The 16,860-nt window shown below is 43.9% G+C and overlaps 1 protein-coding gene across 8 annotated transcripts in view; it reads right to left on the bottom strand.

Moving 5' to 3' along the window:
- Positions 1–16,860, bottom strand: part of LOC116046048 (zinc finger protein 521) — a 91,216-nt gene that overhangs the window by 17,979 nt on the left and 56,377 nt on the right. For all 8 annotated transcript variants that reach the window (XM_031294184.2, XM_031294183.2, XM_031294177.2 and 5 more), the window contains one exon: positions 775–906. In XM_031294184.2, the coding sequence (XP_031150044.1) occupies positions 775–906 (132 nt within the window). The remainder of the gene's footprint in view (positions 1–774; positions 907–16,860) is intronic.

Below are 16,860 nucleotides of genomic sequence, written 5' to 3'. Positions count from 1 at the left end.
AAGATATTTGAGCATAATGCAAAATGTGAGGCAATAAATGCTAATTGGTATAACTAGTGAAGAAGGGGAGACAAATTAGTTCTTTTTGAGCAACTGGGGGGGGGGGGGGGGGTGTTGCTGTTGCAGGAAGCGCAAAAGAGGGAAATGAGCTGAGGACCCAAAAAGTGCGAAGAAGAGTAAAGAGCTGAGAAAGGAGAAAGAGTGAAGAGCTGAAGTTAACGACTTTGCAGATTTCATTATAGAGATAGTTAACCCTGTTGACACTGAAGGAGGGCGCTATCCTCTCAGGAGGAGTCCGGTCCCTCCACCTCCACGCACAGAGACAGATGAGATCATTACAGCTATCAGCACCACTGCCATCCACAATTAGCACATCTCCTTTTCTTTCCCCACTCCTCCATCCCCCATCTCCCCTCAGCTCACACTGTCCTCCCCCCTGCTCTCTTTCTTCCCCCAACTCTCACCTCATGACACTTCTTTGGCCTTGATTTGGAGGCAATTTGACTAAATAAAAAGCCACATGCAGCAAACTGTTCTCAGCTTTAGCAGACCTGCTTGCTTGACCTTTCCCCAACTCATTTAGAACCCATTTGCCATTTCACACATAAAAAAAAGACAACACGGAAATGCAAATCTTTGCATCTTGAGAATGTAAATGTCTCTAAACATGTACATAAAAAAACAACTCTACCATTCAAATCTTTCTATCAGTCCACTGGGTTGCAAATCCATGATACACACTCTTATGGACACAAACACATGCACAATGCATACCTGTAAAGCAGACTGGACACTTGAAGGTTCCTCCCATGCCCTCAAAGCTGTGCTCAATCAGGTGGCATTGAAGTTTCGCTGGTGAGTCGAATGACTGACTACAGAGCTTGCATTCATGGTTCAATCCTTCCTCTGCAGAGAAGAAACAACAAAAACACACAGAAAATCATCAGAAAGAAAATAAGCAGAGCATGAATGGCAGAGGTCTCATTCTGCCTTTTCCTCTTTTACAATTTAAATCAACACATTTGTTGCAAAGACCCCTGCTTGTGATTTTCATGAGACAGGAAATAATATAAAGTGTGATGTGCACCCATCAGGCATAAATTAGATGACCAGCCAGGGTTCTAATCACTCAGAGGAGGCCTTGCACTTAAAACACGGTGAGCGTCCTCATTTAGAATAACTTACATGCAAAATCATTTATTTTTAGCGTCTGCAAATTACAACAGATTTTGAAGGACGTCTAAACGAAGGAAACAATCATTTGTGCTTTGAAAGGTGAATCAAAAATAAATAATGTAGAAAGAATAGTTCACTAGTCTCATTCAGATTTTCAGTGTTATTACTAAAATAATATTAAAAAATTGTTTCTGAAACCTTCATTTTATGTCACCAAATCATCTCATCACTTCTTCAGTGTACACTGACTGTCAAGGCTGCCAAAACAGCTCTCCTTTACAACATGTTCACATGTCGACATTTTTAATACAGTAATACGACGAGTTATTTCAAGAGCACGACAGATTCCCAGTTTATCTGCTTGGCATTAGAATTCCCTGCACGTCTATCTAAACATTACACTACCTCAGCCGAGGCCACTGATAGTTTAAATGAATGTCGTTCAGACTGTGAACCTACACACTCATTTGGAGCACAACAATGTGCTGACTCAGGCTTTCAGAGAACTGCCCATCTCCAGCGCGTCAATAAAAAAGGCCTATACGCTTTGCCATGGGGCCGGACTAGTGCTCGATCAAACTCCTGCCAACCCTGACATTAGGCCAGCTACTGCAAGGAGGTGGGGTGGATACACTAGGGACTCATCTAGGGTTTATCCCCAGGTCTCTACAGCCCAGTGCCCACCGCATATGACCTGGGTACCAGAAGCATGAATAAACAGTCCACCTAACCAGCTGTGCCCGGCTTGAGCCCTGGAGGATCCAAGTAGAGGGTTAATCAAAGATGCTTTAGGCAAATTTGGCAAAACATGTCTGCTGAAAAACTGCTGCTATACAATAGAAATATAGTATAGTTACAATACAAACCTGCAATGAGCAAGGCACTTCCTGCTTTGTAAATTTTGTTCACCAGCAAATTTCCTTTCTTTTTCCTTTTTTTTTTTTTTTTTTTTTTTTTGTCTATTGACCACTAAAAGCTCACCTGAAACAAACCTTTTGTTTAGGGTTACGTTTGTATGTAGAGGAAGGAACTGCTTTGTATCACTGTTTGTTCACCATCAATTTTCTATTTTTAAATTTTTCACTCATTTTACTCAATTTACTATGCTCACCTGATACGTTGGTATATAAAAAGGTACTGTAGTATCTCTGCACCTATTGATTCTGACTAATAGTGACAACTGCAACCCAACGACCCCTGGTATTTGTAGGAAGAGAGGGGAATGGAAACATTTCCTGCAGTGCCAAAAGAAACTTGAACTTTCTCCTGTAACACAATACCACATGTCCTTTTACAATCGTTTCTCAATAACATAAACATATGGCATTGCATATTGCATTAGGTGGTGTCTACAACATAACGACAAAACATACAGTAAGTTGTGCATCAGCACAAGCTAACAGACTACGTGCTCTCATGACTGTCTAGTCAAAGGTAAAGGCCGATCAAAGCAGCTCATAGTAGTTTGGAAGGGACTGAGTTGATGATATGTTCTGCAATCATACATTTTACAGATGAGCTATTCTGTAGCCTACATGTGTGTCCGAGTGTAGCAGCAGGCATCAGCAAGAGAGGGGGAGGAGGGTGGCACAAGTGCATCTACGCAATAGGATCACTGCCCTCTTTGATCACCATTCAGTTTGCTTATCTGTGTGAGGATGTACACTAAGGTTAAGCTTGCTGCAGGGTTCACAGATCTGTTCTTCTGCCATATGCGCAGCCCCTTATTTGACCCTAGTGCATAACGCTGTCCCTTTGGAGACCTGGCCTGCTTCATTATGCAGATAACTCTGCACCTGCCTGACTGACCCTGTGTGCATGCATGTGTGTGTTTATGTCTGTGAGCAGGTGCATCAAGGGAAAGTGGCATAGAGATATTTATACAATATGCTTCAAAATTTGAAGAATAAGGCTGGTGTTCTTCTATATTTTTCTTATGCCAACAAATACCATTAACGGATTAAAACCAACAATGTGTTATTATGTTTCAACTTCCCTACCATGAATGTGGCTCTTGGCATCAAACCCATTCATTCCCATTAAATAAGTACACCTTTAAAAACAAGTCGCAAATATGTAGTTTAATTTTTTTTTTAAAAAGAAGCAGTAATTCCCTAAAACAGTTGGACGTTGTAGATTTTACCAAACATTACTAAAACAGGAGTAAATCGTGCATTTGCTGGGAACTATTTTTCGTGGATTAATACACATTTGGTGTGCAAGCAGGATGGTGTATTTGGGATTGACTCAAAATAAACAACATTGCCCATGTTCATCGTAATGTAACAACATGTTACCTGGTGCACAGGTGGGGCTCATTCATGTGTTGTAATAGTTTTTGGAAACAATAGAAGTCTATGGCACAGAGCAATGAGCTACAGTATATCTTTGGCTACATGCACAATACTTGTTAGGAGGATTAATTCAGTGTTGGTTTTGGTGTTTTAATGGGAATTGTTGACAATTAAAAAAAGTTGTTGATTTGGAATACAGTATATTGAATACAACATTACTATATTTACAGTAATATGTGTTTACATTTTTGTCAGTACATAGTTCTTCATATGTTTATAAAGAACTCTAAACTGAAAGAGTGCTATGTAATATATACAGTAGATAAATAGATGGAAAAAGGAAATAGAATGAGGGATCAATAGAGGTTTGACTGTGAGTCTGTTATGAGTAAATTGTGCTCTGCTAGCCCCTGTAATGCAGCCTGTGTAGGGCTGGGTTTGTATTCAGCAGTGTAACAGCGGTTGAATCAAGCTGGCAGCCTGTTTCTTAGTGAGAGCCAAGGGAGGAAGTCAGCTCGATCGCCCCTATAGCTGCCTCATTGGGCTGAGGTCACTTCCTGTCGCTCCCCCAGCCTTTCTCCAGGGCTGCCCAATCAGTATGGCCCTGCGTGGGCTCCCACCCCTCTCTATGCACTGAGCAGACTCTGGATATAGTTACAGGGCCACAGGGGACTGTCAGCTCTCTCTCTCTATTCTCATCTCTGTCTCTCTCCCTTCTCTGACTCTCTGTTTCCTAGTCTCCCAAGTGTTCTCCGCTGCCACCACCCTGTCCCTCTGCACTCCTAAGAAAATCCTTTAGATGAGAACGGCTCCTGTGCCTGCTCCCTCTAAGCATCCCTGACACCAGCAAAGTAAGCCCATCTGCATATCCACAGGGCCTCGCGTTCCTGTGGCTCATGGTTTATGTATTTCACAGCTCCTTAAAACACAAACGCCTAATATCTCTCCCATGTGGAGGACAGGAGAGGGAAAGGCAGAGTGGAAAAACTACTCTAAAAAAGAATGGTCTTTATTTCTCTGCGCTGTTTACTTTTTATCCAGGCTGAAGTTCATGTCCTATTGAAGGTTGTTTGGGACATTGGGGCATGCGGGTCTGGCTTGCATAGTTTAGGGAACTCTTTATGTAACAACGGCACAGCTGCAGCATATTGAATTCCGTACGTTTAAGGCAGCGGTAAAGGTGTGTGTACATTTGATAGAGACGTCTTCGTTTGCTTAGTGCCAAATGCACAGCCATCAGCTGACAGTGAGTAAAAGACTGAAATTAAAGTAACTAAAGACTTTCTGATAATAGTGTGTAGTTAAGTATAACGCAGGACATTGCTTAATTAAAAACTCTCCCTCAGCTTATTCCGTTCCAACGCCACCACTGGCCCTTACTCTATTTAAACAACTCTGTTGAGGAGCAGTTTGAATTAGAGGGGAATTCAGAATCACTTTGAGCATTTGGCTTCGGAAGAGAAAAATCTGATACTTAGATTTACACTCCTCTCTGGGGGATAGTGAATGGTTCTTTGAAGCTCACTCTTAGAGGGACCCATGCTGCTTGTGTTGCCAAAGCAGCACACTCTAACAAATGATATTAAGGACATCAGTCAAGGCACTTCTTTGCTGAAAGTAATGAGTAAACAAGTGGGAGAACAAATTGAGAAAATGTAGTAGGCAGGAATGGGTTGTTTTGGAAAAGCCGGAGACAGAACTACCATAGTAATCAAAGTTGGTCCAGTCAAACTGGCAATACAAAGTTTCTAAACTGCCAAAAGTTGCCATAAAAGCAGACATACCAGCTCGGAGCTATCTTGTTTATGAGGAACTTCACCTTTAGCAAGAGTTTGCTTTCCGTTCTACCATCTGTTTCACAATATTCAGCCTGATGTTGGAGTTGTATGTTAATATGGTTTTCAACGGACTCACTGCTGTATATACAACCCACTATGGGATTGTGGATGGTAGCAGAGTAGACAGCTCCAGGCCTGTAAACAGTAGGTGGGTTTACTTCTCTCTTCTCTCCGCGGGAACTATCCATTAACAGATAATGGGGGGAAAATCAGAGTGATTAAGGCCCAGGGAATTATGGGTGAATACAAATTGACTCCACCTCCGTGTGGTGTGCTCTCTTGAGGTAGACGCACTGCTCATAAGGAACAAACTCATTTCAGAAGTACTACAAGGCCCATTAAGGCCTGGAGAATGCTGCAGATGGGGGTGGGAAGGTGGTAGGTGGGAGCGCAAAGGGATGGACTCCCCCTGGACCAAAGCTGATTGGAGAACTGGCGCCTGGGGGGAACATTACTAATATCTATTTCCTGCCTCCACAGTTTGAGACGGACAGAGTGAATCAAGTGCAAAATGTCAAAATTAAAGTACAAGATTTAATCATGGCACCTTGAAAATTCACCCCATTCTATCAAAGTGTTAATGTATTACACGAACAGTGATGGAAATGTGGTCGAGTGCTAGCTAATAAAATTAAAGAGATTGGAAAACTACCGCAGCATGAAAGGGAAAGCTTTACTCCAGTTTGCCTGTGGGGAAGTGGGAATGCAAAAGACACATTCTGTGTCTGCAAGTGAAAAGTAAAAGATGAGCTAAGCGAGGTACCAAAGCCCTCATGTCAGGGTCCCAAGTTCGGTGCATGCCTGATGCTGTTTTCCAACCTCCAGAGAGAGAAGGAGGAGTGAGGTGTTGGCTGTGACATGTCAGTGGTGGTGACACCCGCACACAGCAAGAGCAAAGGATTGTGGGGGAACATGGATCTGGGAGAATGTCAGCTCTGATGCATGGCAGCTCGTTGGAGGTGCTAATCAGAGCAAGGCTAGGCTCCTGCTAGGATCAGCCACTCTGCGCCTACATTAACCGCCTCACAGCTCCCCTGGCTACTGGGCCAGAGGTAGAAACACCAAACTGACAGGTTTTTGTGTCGAGATAAACATGCGTAACGCTTGAATGGATGTTACAAAAGGTTTAGCAGACTAGAACACCTTTTGGAGTTCACAAAACATGGGGGACAAAAACATAAGGACACTTCTCCTTCTCCCTAACATAAACACACTGAGCAGACAGTTCCACTTGAGTTATTTGCCAAGAGCCCCTGTGCATCTGTTTAGAAATACTCAGTTTTTACTCTGAAGCAGCAAATAAAGAAAATAAAGCCAAAAGTCATTGGTGAAGCATTAATATTGGAAACATATGAGAAAAAAGGCACAACTTTATGCTCAATTAGTAGGCAGGAATGGGTTATTATGAAAAAGCCATTATTATTATTTGTATTATTCTTATTATGTTCAATAATTTTATACCAGAAAACCCAGATGTATAAAGGATAAGTTCAGACAACATGAATGCATGTGCCGCTTCCTACACCGAGCCTGGTATTTATGAAGAACATGCTGTGCTTTGTGTTCCTTAAAGCAGCCATATTATGCTCATTTTCAGGTTCATAATTGTATTTTAAGGTTGTACCAGAATAGGTTTACATGGTTTAATTTTCAAAAAACACCATATTTTTGTTGTACTACACAGCTCTCTCTCACTGCTGCAGATCCTCTTTTCACCTGGTCTCTGTTTTAGCTACAGAGTGAGACCTCTTTTCTTCTTCTTCTTCTGTACTATCTTTGATTGCACTGCACATGCCCAGTAGCTCAGATGTAGATCATGTCAGCTAGCTAGCTCCATAGACAGTAAAAGACAGGCTGTTTCTACAACTTCGGTCAGTTACAAGGCAGGATTAGCTGGGAGACTTCTAAATGAGGGCGCACATGTAAGTAGTTCTTTTGTAGATTATGGTGAACTTGTGTGTGTTGTAGCAGTGCTTTGCTATTGAGAACGAGGTAGCATGCTAGTGTTAGCATTAGCGTTAGCATGCTAACGAGCTAATGGTTGCGGTCAGCCTGCTCGTTTCGGCTTGTGACGTCACAAGCCGTGCCGATTTTGAACAGCTCACCCAGAGACTGAAGGCAGGACACATTCAGAAACCGTATCTCACTCTAAACAGCATGGATGGATTTTTTTCAAAGTTTGTATGTGTGTGGAAGCACCAGAGACACAACATAACACCCCAAATCCCAGAAAAAGCGATTTTTTCATAATATGGGCACTTTAATGCATGGCTTATATTAGGCGTTTAGAAGCTTTTATTACTCAGTTGTGTTGTGGCAGCATGGCATTATATCAGAGGAAATTTGATTTTGTGTTTCAAGTTACATCTCATTCAATAGCAGATTATATGTTGACATTTCTCATTCTATTCTTTTTTTAAATTCTAGAATAAGTAAATGTGCGATGTCACTCAAATCCCATAGTAAAAGAGTAAGAAAAACACACAAGTTAGTCCTACACAAGATATGTCATGACATATGTGTTGTATGACATTTTGGAGGGCCTTGGCCAATCATTATTGCAAATGTTGTGCATATATATACTTTAAGATTTGAAACTGCACTGAATGTAATTTATCAGTCTGCAGCCTGCCAAAGGGAAACTAGTTGGTAAAACCATGATGAAGCTGGTGTTTCAGCAGCTACTGTATGCTTTGAATGATGCCATTTTGTGTTTCGCCTGGACCACATTACTAGCTATTCTTACAGCTGAAACCCACCATGGCTAAAACTCGGTCAAATGAACAGTGTGTAGGTCACAGAGGCAGAAGAAAAGAAAAAAAAAGAGAAGGGAGAAATCCAACACAACAAAGGCAAGAGCTGAATACTTGTTAACGAATGATGTGTAGGCGCTGCAGCTGCAGGCAGGTATGGAGGTCCGTTGGGGACAAACAGTGCAGGCTGCTGAGATGGATTGCATGGGAGTGCTGGACCCCCTGCAGCCACACAAACACCTTTCTGCACTGAAATGCTCTAATTTACTCTATACATGCCTATTCTAAACTGCTAGGCATTTTCTTGTTAGAAGGAAATAAAGGTCAAGTGGCTACGCCGTGACTTTCCGAAGATCTTGTGCTCAAAGAAAGTTGCTGTGCACGTGAGAAAAAGAAAAAAAAATTACAAACAAGCAAAGAAACAGTAAAAAGGAAAAAGAAAAACTTTCTGGCAAGCAAAGAGGAGAGAAAAAATGAGGTGTGAATCTAACCAGAATCTCTTTCAGCTCTCAAAAGATTGAGTGGCCTGAATGTAAAAAGTTAATTACGGGCACATGCCTGGCTTTTTTCGCTAGCCTCACTGTGGTATTGTCAGGCTGAGGTATGTGGCTCTATGGGGTCTGTGGTCCACACAAAGGAGCAGGGAAAGAGAGCGTTGCGGAGAGGCCCCTTGGCTGGGCTCACGGCATGGAACACTGTACAATTAGCCAGCCCCTGCGTTCTGCCGGCTTATAATTATCAGTGCTTGCCTTAATTGACTCCCTTAGCCTGCTGCAGAGGGACCCCCCCCCCTCATACCCCCTTCCCCCCTGTTCAACGCAGGCCAGCGAGTGCCACGCCAGGCTCTCGAAAGTCATTTAAAAAAGCGCTCATATTTTCGACACAAAAAAGGGGGAACATTTGGTGAGAGAGAATTCATCATCAGGTGTCTAGAGGTTTTCCTTAATAGAAAAGCTGAGTCCCACTGAGTGCGCTCCGTGTAGCGGCCAGCCACGCATGCTCAGGACCAGCAAGCCGCCATTCGCAGCGGGCCACGAGACATTAGCATAATTTTATATAACACAGGCACCCGCACTGGAAATTTAATACATCTCAGCAAATACGAGACAGGCGTTTTGCATAATTTTTTTCTCATTCTCTACCTAGCTTCCTCTCTTCCTTCTATCTTTCTGTCCTCGCTCCATGTCTCTCTCCTGTCTCGTCTTCGTCTTGCCTAACTCCCTCTCTCTCTCTGGCCACCACTCTCTTTTGCCCCTGCCCCCTTCACAACCACCCCTCTCTCCTCGCCCCATGGTGCTGCTCTCACTAGGAGAGGGGAAGTTCATTACCTCAGCTAAATCAGAATTAGTCCCTTCATTTTGACGGGGCGAACTTCATTAGAAAGGCCCTTCCTTAATCCAGCAGGGAGAACTGATGAATCTACATGGGGGCAATAATTTGCTTCACACAGCACATTCAGCTACTTCCTCCACACTGTTTCCCCCTTCCTTTTCACCGTCTATCTGGCTCTATGTACTTATGGTTACATTTTTATTAGATCTAAAACCTGAGAAAGGAAAACACCTGCATATAATTAACTAATGGCAGCAGGGAGGGTGTAAAGAATGAGTTATGCTGTTTGGAATGTCCCGTCTCCCAACAGGCTTCAGGGCCTCTGGAGCAGCCATGGCTGACTTGGCTGGCACTCAAACACAGACTGAGTGAACACGGTCGACAGCAGACGGGTCTGAGGTAACTATTCAGGATGATTATATGCCATGATTTTGTTCTTGTGTTTTAAGATACACAACTCTTTTACTGTACATGTGGTTGTACTGTAGGTAGAACGAAAAAACAAACATAAGAATGAGTAATTTACTGTTATGAAAGAATCCTTGCATCCTTTATTTTTTCTTTTTCTAAATCACAAAGTTTTGTAAGACTCTCTAAAGAGACGAAGCTTCAGCAGTTGTCCAGATCCTTAGAACAAACTAAGCGAAGAGATGTGAATCAGGACAGACAGCCCCTGACTGCCTTACCACAGCGCCTGGTGTCAAACAGATGTGCAGCTTGGCAGCTACGCTCCCCAGAAAACAGAGAGTCCACGGATTCCAGGGTGGTGTTGAGTCGTGTTGCCCTCCCCCCATCTCACCACTCCCCCGTCCCCCAACAGCCCCAATTACCCCACACTGTGCCCCTGCAGTCTCCCTCCCTCATCACCTCCACACAGGGGTCCCCTGACTGGTAATCTCGTCCCTAGAATGTGAAATCTCCGACAGCGATGCCCCGCGCTTTTACCCCCTACCTCTGTGGCTGATGGGTAAATTGGAATGGCGCTCCCTGCTGGTGCAGAGAGCTCTGAACAGACAGCAGTACACACATGCTGAGGCACCCCTCGCACGCTCTGTCTAATATAGTGGACATGCACACTCTCTCTCAAGCTGCATTATCCATGCACAGACACACGTCCACGCACAGATATACACACGGGAACAAACAGACATACACACATTCACAAAAAAGCATTATGATCTGTTCGCCCTCATCTGCATAAAGATTGAATATATGATAAATAAACAGATACTAGGAACTGAGTCAATACATGTTCAAATTTAAATGTGCACCGTTTGGAATGGCTCAGCTTGGGTCCTTTTTGCAGAAACAGCACCTGATGTTGGTTGCCATAGTTTCTATTATGTGTACAATATAAGACAGAACTCACATAACAGAAAAACAGTGTAAACCGCAGAGTAAAAAAGCACATAGCTAGGTCCACAGCATGTATTATAAGCACTGCCAGCTTGGTGTTTTTTCAATAAGCATATTATAAAACTAATAAATACAATCAATGTATCTATTTCTATCTAAATCTATTTTTTTTTTTATGTGGCCAGGAACCAGGGTAGGATTTCCCAGAGGGCTGGTTTAGCTGTCCGTGGCTTCCACCCCATCTATCTGTCTATTTTTCTACTCAGTCAATGCTCTGAAGCATGTGTGAACGGTTCGCAGGGACGTCCTGAAATAGGCAATGGGACCTGAAGGGGCTAAAGATCACTGCAGAAGAAGCCACAGAGGCCTTCCTGTCAAAGGCAGTGCTTTCAGGGGGCCAGGGGTGAGGGGGAGCCAGAGGGAGAGAGCCAGAGACATGACACACATTTCATTACACTTAAACCAACTGTGGGTTCAACTTAAAGCCCTGGATTTCCAATGGCGTCTCAAAGGATGGAGTAAGTGGAGGTATAAGAGAATGTTTTTTTACAAAGAACACAATGGGTAGGTGGACAAAGGCATGCAGCTGGACTAATTGCTTGGGGGCTTGTAGGAATATTTTTCTAAGTACTTCTGTTTAAAGCTCAATTTAGTGGCGTACGTCACTCTGGTGAACATTAAATGTAAATCTCACTCCAGCTGCAATTAGAAAGGATATTATAATCAAAAGTTACATTTCACAATGTTTGCATATATTTGTAATTTATCTAAATGTGTTTTTCTTTGATTAAAAACACCGTCACACATTTCTTCCAATTTTATAAATTCTTTAGCTTTTGTTATTTATCTAAAGGTGAGTGCAGCATCAGAAGAATCTCCTCTCCTCTCGTCCGTGTTTACTGCCGTCTGACGGCTCTGTTTAATTTCTGCCCATAAACACATGGGCCTTAGACGAGAGCGTAGAAAACAGTACTTATCCCAGACATGCCCAGAGTGGTCTTTTCAGCGAGAGCTCTTCTGGCCTTGCACAGAGACTACTTGTCCATTAAGACTGTCAGAGGATGCTCTCAGAAATGATAGGCCGTATCTCTGGAGAGGTCTGCAGGGAGCATGCTCAGATGGGGGCTGGGGTTAAAGAAGAGTGAGCTGGATGGGTGTAGCGCAGTGGGCAGTCATGCACAGGGTTAAAAGGGAATCTGCGCACAGTTTCATGGCTTCCCAGCTTGGGTGTACATTGTCGCTCAGCGACGTACTGTAAAGACACACTGCCTGTCATCATTGCTACATTATGGGAAATATAATTTGCAGCCTAACCTACTTTGCTTTACAAAGAAATGTCTATTTAAAATTCCTTGGAGTATTATCAAAAGGGCTATAGAATTACAAAACGCTATTATTATTGCTCGCTTGGGGGGAGCCCTCGCTCATTAAGCTTCTAAGATGTCGTGGGTTTTGATTATTCTATCAGCCTCATTCTCTTATTATAGTGACAAACTCCTGCTATTTTGTTGCCAATCTCCTTCCAGCTGTCACATCGCTTGAAAGATCACAAAAACCTTCAAACACATTTGTGATATGTCGTCAACGTCACCAGACATCGCTTGATTCCCCCATTGAATTTGTAGGATTAACTTGAGGAAGAAACGTCTCATATTTCTTAACTGGTTGCTACGTCTGACATCAGAGTGTATGAGATTCTAGCATACTGGTATTGTCCAGGGGAGGGAACCCTCACTCTAACCGTCAGCGCTCTTCCAAGTGGGACAGAGATGATTAAAACACACCATGGCTATGACTGACAGACTCCCCACCGCTTCTAGAAGATGACATGTCTCCAAGTCACACAGCAAAGCAACTCCTCTAATTTTAACTCTGACTACAACACCGACCCCCTCTGTCAAAACCCACAGAAAACAGCCATGCTGAGATTCTTAACTACAATTAAAGTGATAACAACTAAACAGAGAAATAAGTTAAAAAAAATAAATAAATAGGGAGGGTGGAGACAAAAGGGGTGAGAAGGCGCCATTTCCCTCAGGTGCACACAAACAGCAGGAACCTGTGAGCTTGTGACAACACCTTCAAACATTTCTGTTACTTTCACAGAAATATCTGATGCTGATGCTCCAATGTGATGCTTCCGCAGCAGTCTTGTCCCAGCGCACATTCGACTTGGCAAGCTCTTGGTTACCAAAAAGAAAAAAACACCCTCCTAACGGAGTGTGTTTGACATTTGTCATGACAGGAATACAGTGAGAGGGAAAAAAGAAAAAAGGAGTAAGAGGTGGGAGGGGAAGAGGAAAATGGAGGAGTGGCAGAGGGAGATCGATGTGTGAAATTGTATGTGTGAAGAAAATCATTCGGCATTCGTTGGGTTTGTTGCAGTTTTCATTTTTTGATGATAAGGAGGACAGAGGGGGGTTTCCTGTTATTGTCACGTTGTGTAGAGCTCAGGGTCGCGTACTAAATGATTCACAGAAAACGGAATCTTTTACATTGGCGTCAGCAATTCAGCCAGGCGCCCTTGTGGGGGAATTCTTTTTGTGTGTTTTTATTGAAGTCTGCACTGAGCGCGCCCAAAAGCTCTGACAGGGGGCCCCCGAGGGCGCTTGTCTTCACCTCCAAATCACAAGATGGAGAGACGAAGCTCCCTCTGTGCTCTCAATTATACCCCTCAAAACCCCATCTCGCACAAAGACTTGCAAACCTGCCCTCCCCACCCAAAAAATAAAACAGAGTCAGAGAAGAAAAGCTTTCAGTAATACAGTCCCTGTGGAGGGCTCCACGATCGCTTTGCGCTGCTGGAACAGCTGACAGGCTCGATGCGGCGGGTCCATTCCCTGCGGTCTGTCAGAGTTGGTGCTACAGCATGACGGTTAGTACTTCTCCAGGGATGTGACTCCTTTGCCTGCCCCTATGTGCCCCTCACATGACAGGTCCCAGCTCTGACCCATGGAAGCACCGTGGCTTTGCCCCAATTACTGCTGCGGGTAGGTGTAACTCTGGGTTACGTGCCCCCTCATGTCTCTTCACCTCTCCCATTCTCCCTGGTGAATGGGAGACCCATCTGAGGCTCCTGGCACTGGCAAAAGGGGCAGAAGGAGGTGTGGGTGTTGCAAGAGGGTTGGTGTAATTTGATCAGAGGGCACAGCTGCATAAACAGGGGTATCAAGGAATTTCTGTCTGCTTGATGGAATTGACTTTGCATGAATGGCTCCTCTTTTCCCCCCAAAATGGGCCATTTTCCACATGTCTCAATGAATATGACAACAGCTACAGCAATATGAGCGTAATACTGGAACTGCAACACCAACTAGGGGTAGCTTGAGTCTTTTCTCGAGCTGTGAAATTCTCCCTCTCTGGCTGTCTTTGCTAAAGACCTCATCCAAGTCCTGCTGCCTGACCTGTCAAAAGCAGCCCCATCCTCTCTAAAATGCCCAAACAAAATAAACCAACAACCGCTGGCAGGGTCAGAGGGCAGCTGCTCTGGGCCCTCTGATTGGTGGAAAGGGCAGTGAGTAAAAGGGAATCTTTTCAAAGTGAAATCTCCAGCTGATGGCTTAGAGCTCCACACCCCACAGTTTGTTTCTCTTGCTGCTGTCAGGAGTTTTGCCCGAGCCATTTGGACGGATTAAAAAAAATGCGGGAAGAAAAAACTCAACTGGGCAGATTGTGTGTACTGTAGGGTCTGAGTGATGGAGAGTGATAAACCTTTGACCTTGACAGCCCCCTGTGGTGACCCCTGACCTCTGGCTTTGTGCCACAGACTCAGTGAGACAGGTGCAGGCAGAAGAGTGACCACACCCCCACTGTCCAGGCAAAAATCTCCCTCATCTGACCTACCTATCCTGATGGTCTAAACTATGTAGGAAAATAAAATCCATCACTAACCAGAAGAACAACAGCTGATATTGCTGAGTAAATTAGTATTTGCATGGGAAGCATGCAAACATTAGATTGTGACATAGCAGAATACAGTCACACTGCATTTACTAAACCAATACTGTAAAATCAATATCAATAGATTGCTATCTGAAACAGCTAAAAGGGAAATGGGAGAGACAGGAAGAAACATAGGTAGAGGTACAAAAGCTCTACACGGAAGCGGGGAGGGTTTACAAATGGATTTACTTCCATTTTTTAAAAAGCACTTTGTAAAAAAAATACAATTGTGAATATTATCAAAGTGGAGGTGTGTGGTGAGTGGAGGCACAATGACACGTTACACGGCCTCGTTTTCGGCTACGCAGCGGGCACTAGCTCCAAGGTCGCGCCAGTCCGCGCCAGCCTTTCTGCAGATCCATTTCCACTCCCTAGGCACTTCCCTCATGTTGTTGGCCCAGTGATTCAGTGTCTTGCATTAAGAGCAATTCACCTGCCTCTGGCATCCCAGCGGCACAGGTCCCCTGGGGAAACCAGGTGGAGCATAAAAAAGTTCCACATATGGTAAAGTCAAGCTGCTCGGAGGCTGCCGAGTGTCTGCTGTGGGGATAGAGGCTCCTAAAAGGCCCAGCTGGTACTTGGAAAAGGGCTTCTGCATTACTACACCTCAGTGTCTGTTTGGGCTCCCCTTTGGAAAGTGTTGGCCGGTGCACATGACCAGCCATTTTAGATTTCTCCCTCTACCCTGCCTCATCCCTTGCTCCCTCCCGCCTTCCAACTGGTTCTGTATCCAATTGAACATTTGGTCCTCCACTGCTGGTTAATCAAATTCCTCCATCTGGCCCCCCTATCCCTGTGGAACACAAAAGGTGCAGCCTGAGCCCGGGTCCAAGTGCATATTGGGAGGGAGGAGGGGGATGGAGACAGGGACTGCCTACCTAACTTACACAGCCCAGTCAACTAGAGCAGGTAGAGAGCACGAGGCCAGGCCTGATCGTTTTGGGCAAACAGGAACAGCTTGGGACTAAGTATCAGAGCCCTGCTGTTCATACAGAGCTCAGGGACGGCAGTGGGTTCATATGACAGTAGGAGGGTTTTATGAGCTAATACCTCCACATACACTGTAGAATACAGAGTAGAGTGGAGCCTAAGTACTACTGGATACAACAGAAGGGAGGCACTGCCCTGACTCTGATGTTATTTAGTCTCCGTGGCAGTAGAGGGCACTGCTATTGGAAAACACTGCCCAGGAACAAAGACAAAAGGGAGAAAAGGGGAATAAAGACATTAATAGTAAAACTGCAAATTTGATTGTTGTCTTTCTTCACTGCTTCCTTGAGTTCAAAGTAGCAGTGTGTCAGTAACTAAGCAGTGTCTAAGTCTGTACTACAGATCCAAAAAGAGCTATCTTAAGATATCACACAAAGTGATCTTTTAATCCCCCAGAGAGACTGTGCAGCCTTCACAAAAGATCTCCTTAACTACATATTTATTAGATGAGACCTTTCAAAAAGCAGTCCTCCCGCACAGTTAAACAGGTCTTTTAAGGGCAGTCACTTTCACAAAATGCTTCCCTTACAACTGTGACATATCCAGCTGATCACTTCTGCTCTGATTCAGCAGGAGAACCTGAGGCGAGGTGAAAACGTGGACATGAAATGAGTCACAGATACGGAAACACATGGCATCTCAAGTGCTAGCTCTACCCGTCCATAACATCTATTGTATGATTTCTATTCATGTCCAACCATCCCTTCCCCTGCCAGGTGGCAAAACATGTGTCAATAATTAAACTGCTTTTACATAACAGGATACAGGAACACAATGCAATTTGCTCCCCATATTTCATTGGGCCTTTATGAAAGCACATGAGAGAGTGTAATTAATCAAACCACTGGAATATGTGAACGGCAATTTCCAGTTAATGGCACTTACAGGGATTGGGTCCCTTAAGCACCACGTTCTGTCTACCAAACGAGCGGGATTCATTTTCATCTTCATAGTTCAGACAATAAAACCTGGTGTGGATGTTAAACAACACCCAATTGACATTAGGAAATCTGAAAAACAACATCAGATTGGGTCCATGTGGCCTGGTCTAATTGCAATATGCCTAGCTCAAGTTAAGGATGAATTGATACAGTCATATGTGTATGATTGGTATGCTTGGACTTCAGAAATTAAGATTCTTTTAAATGATCTTGCTTTGACCTCAAACCTGAGTGTATG

Source organism: Sander lucioperca, chromosome 9 (assembly GCF_008315115.2).
Source record: "Sander lucioperca isolate FBNREF2018 chromosome 9, SLUC_FBN_1.2, whole genome shotgun sequence".
Lineage (NCBI taxonomy): Eukaryota > Metazoa > Chordata > Actinopteri > Perciformes > Percidae > Sander > Sander lucioperca.
The sequence above is the reverse complement of the archived record's forward strand: the minus strand, read 5'-3'. Positions and strand labels throughout refer to the sequence as shown.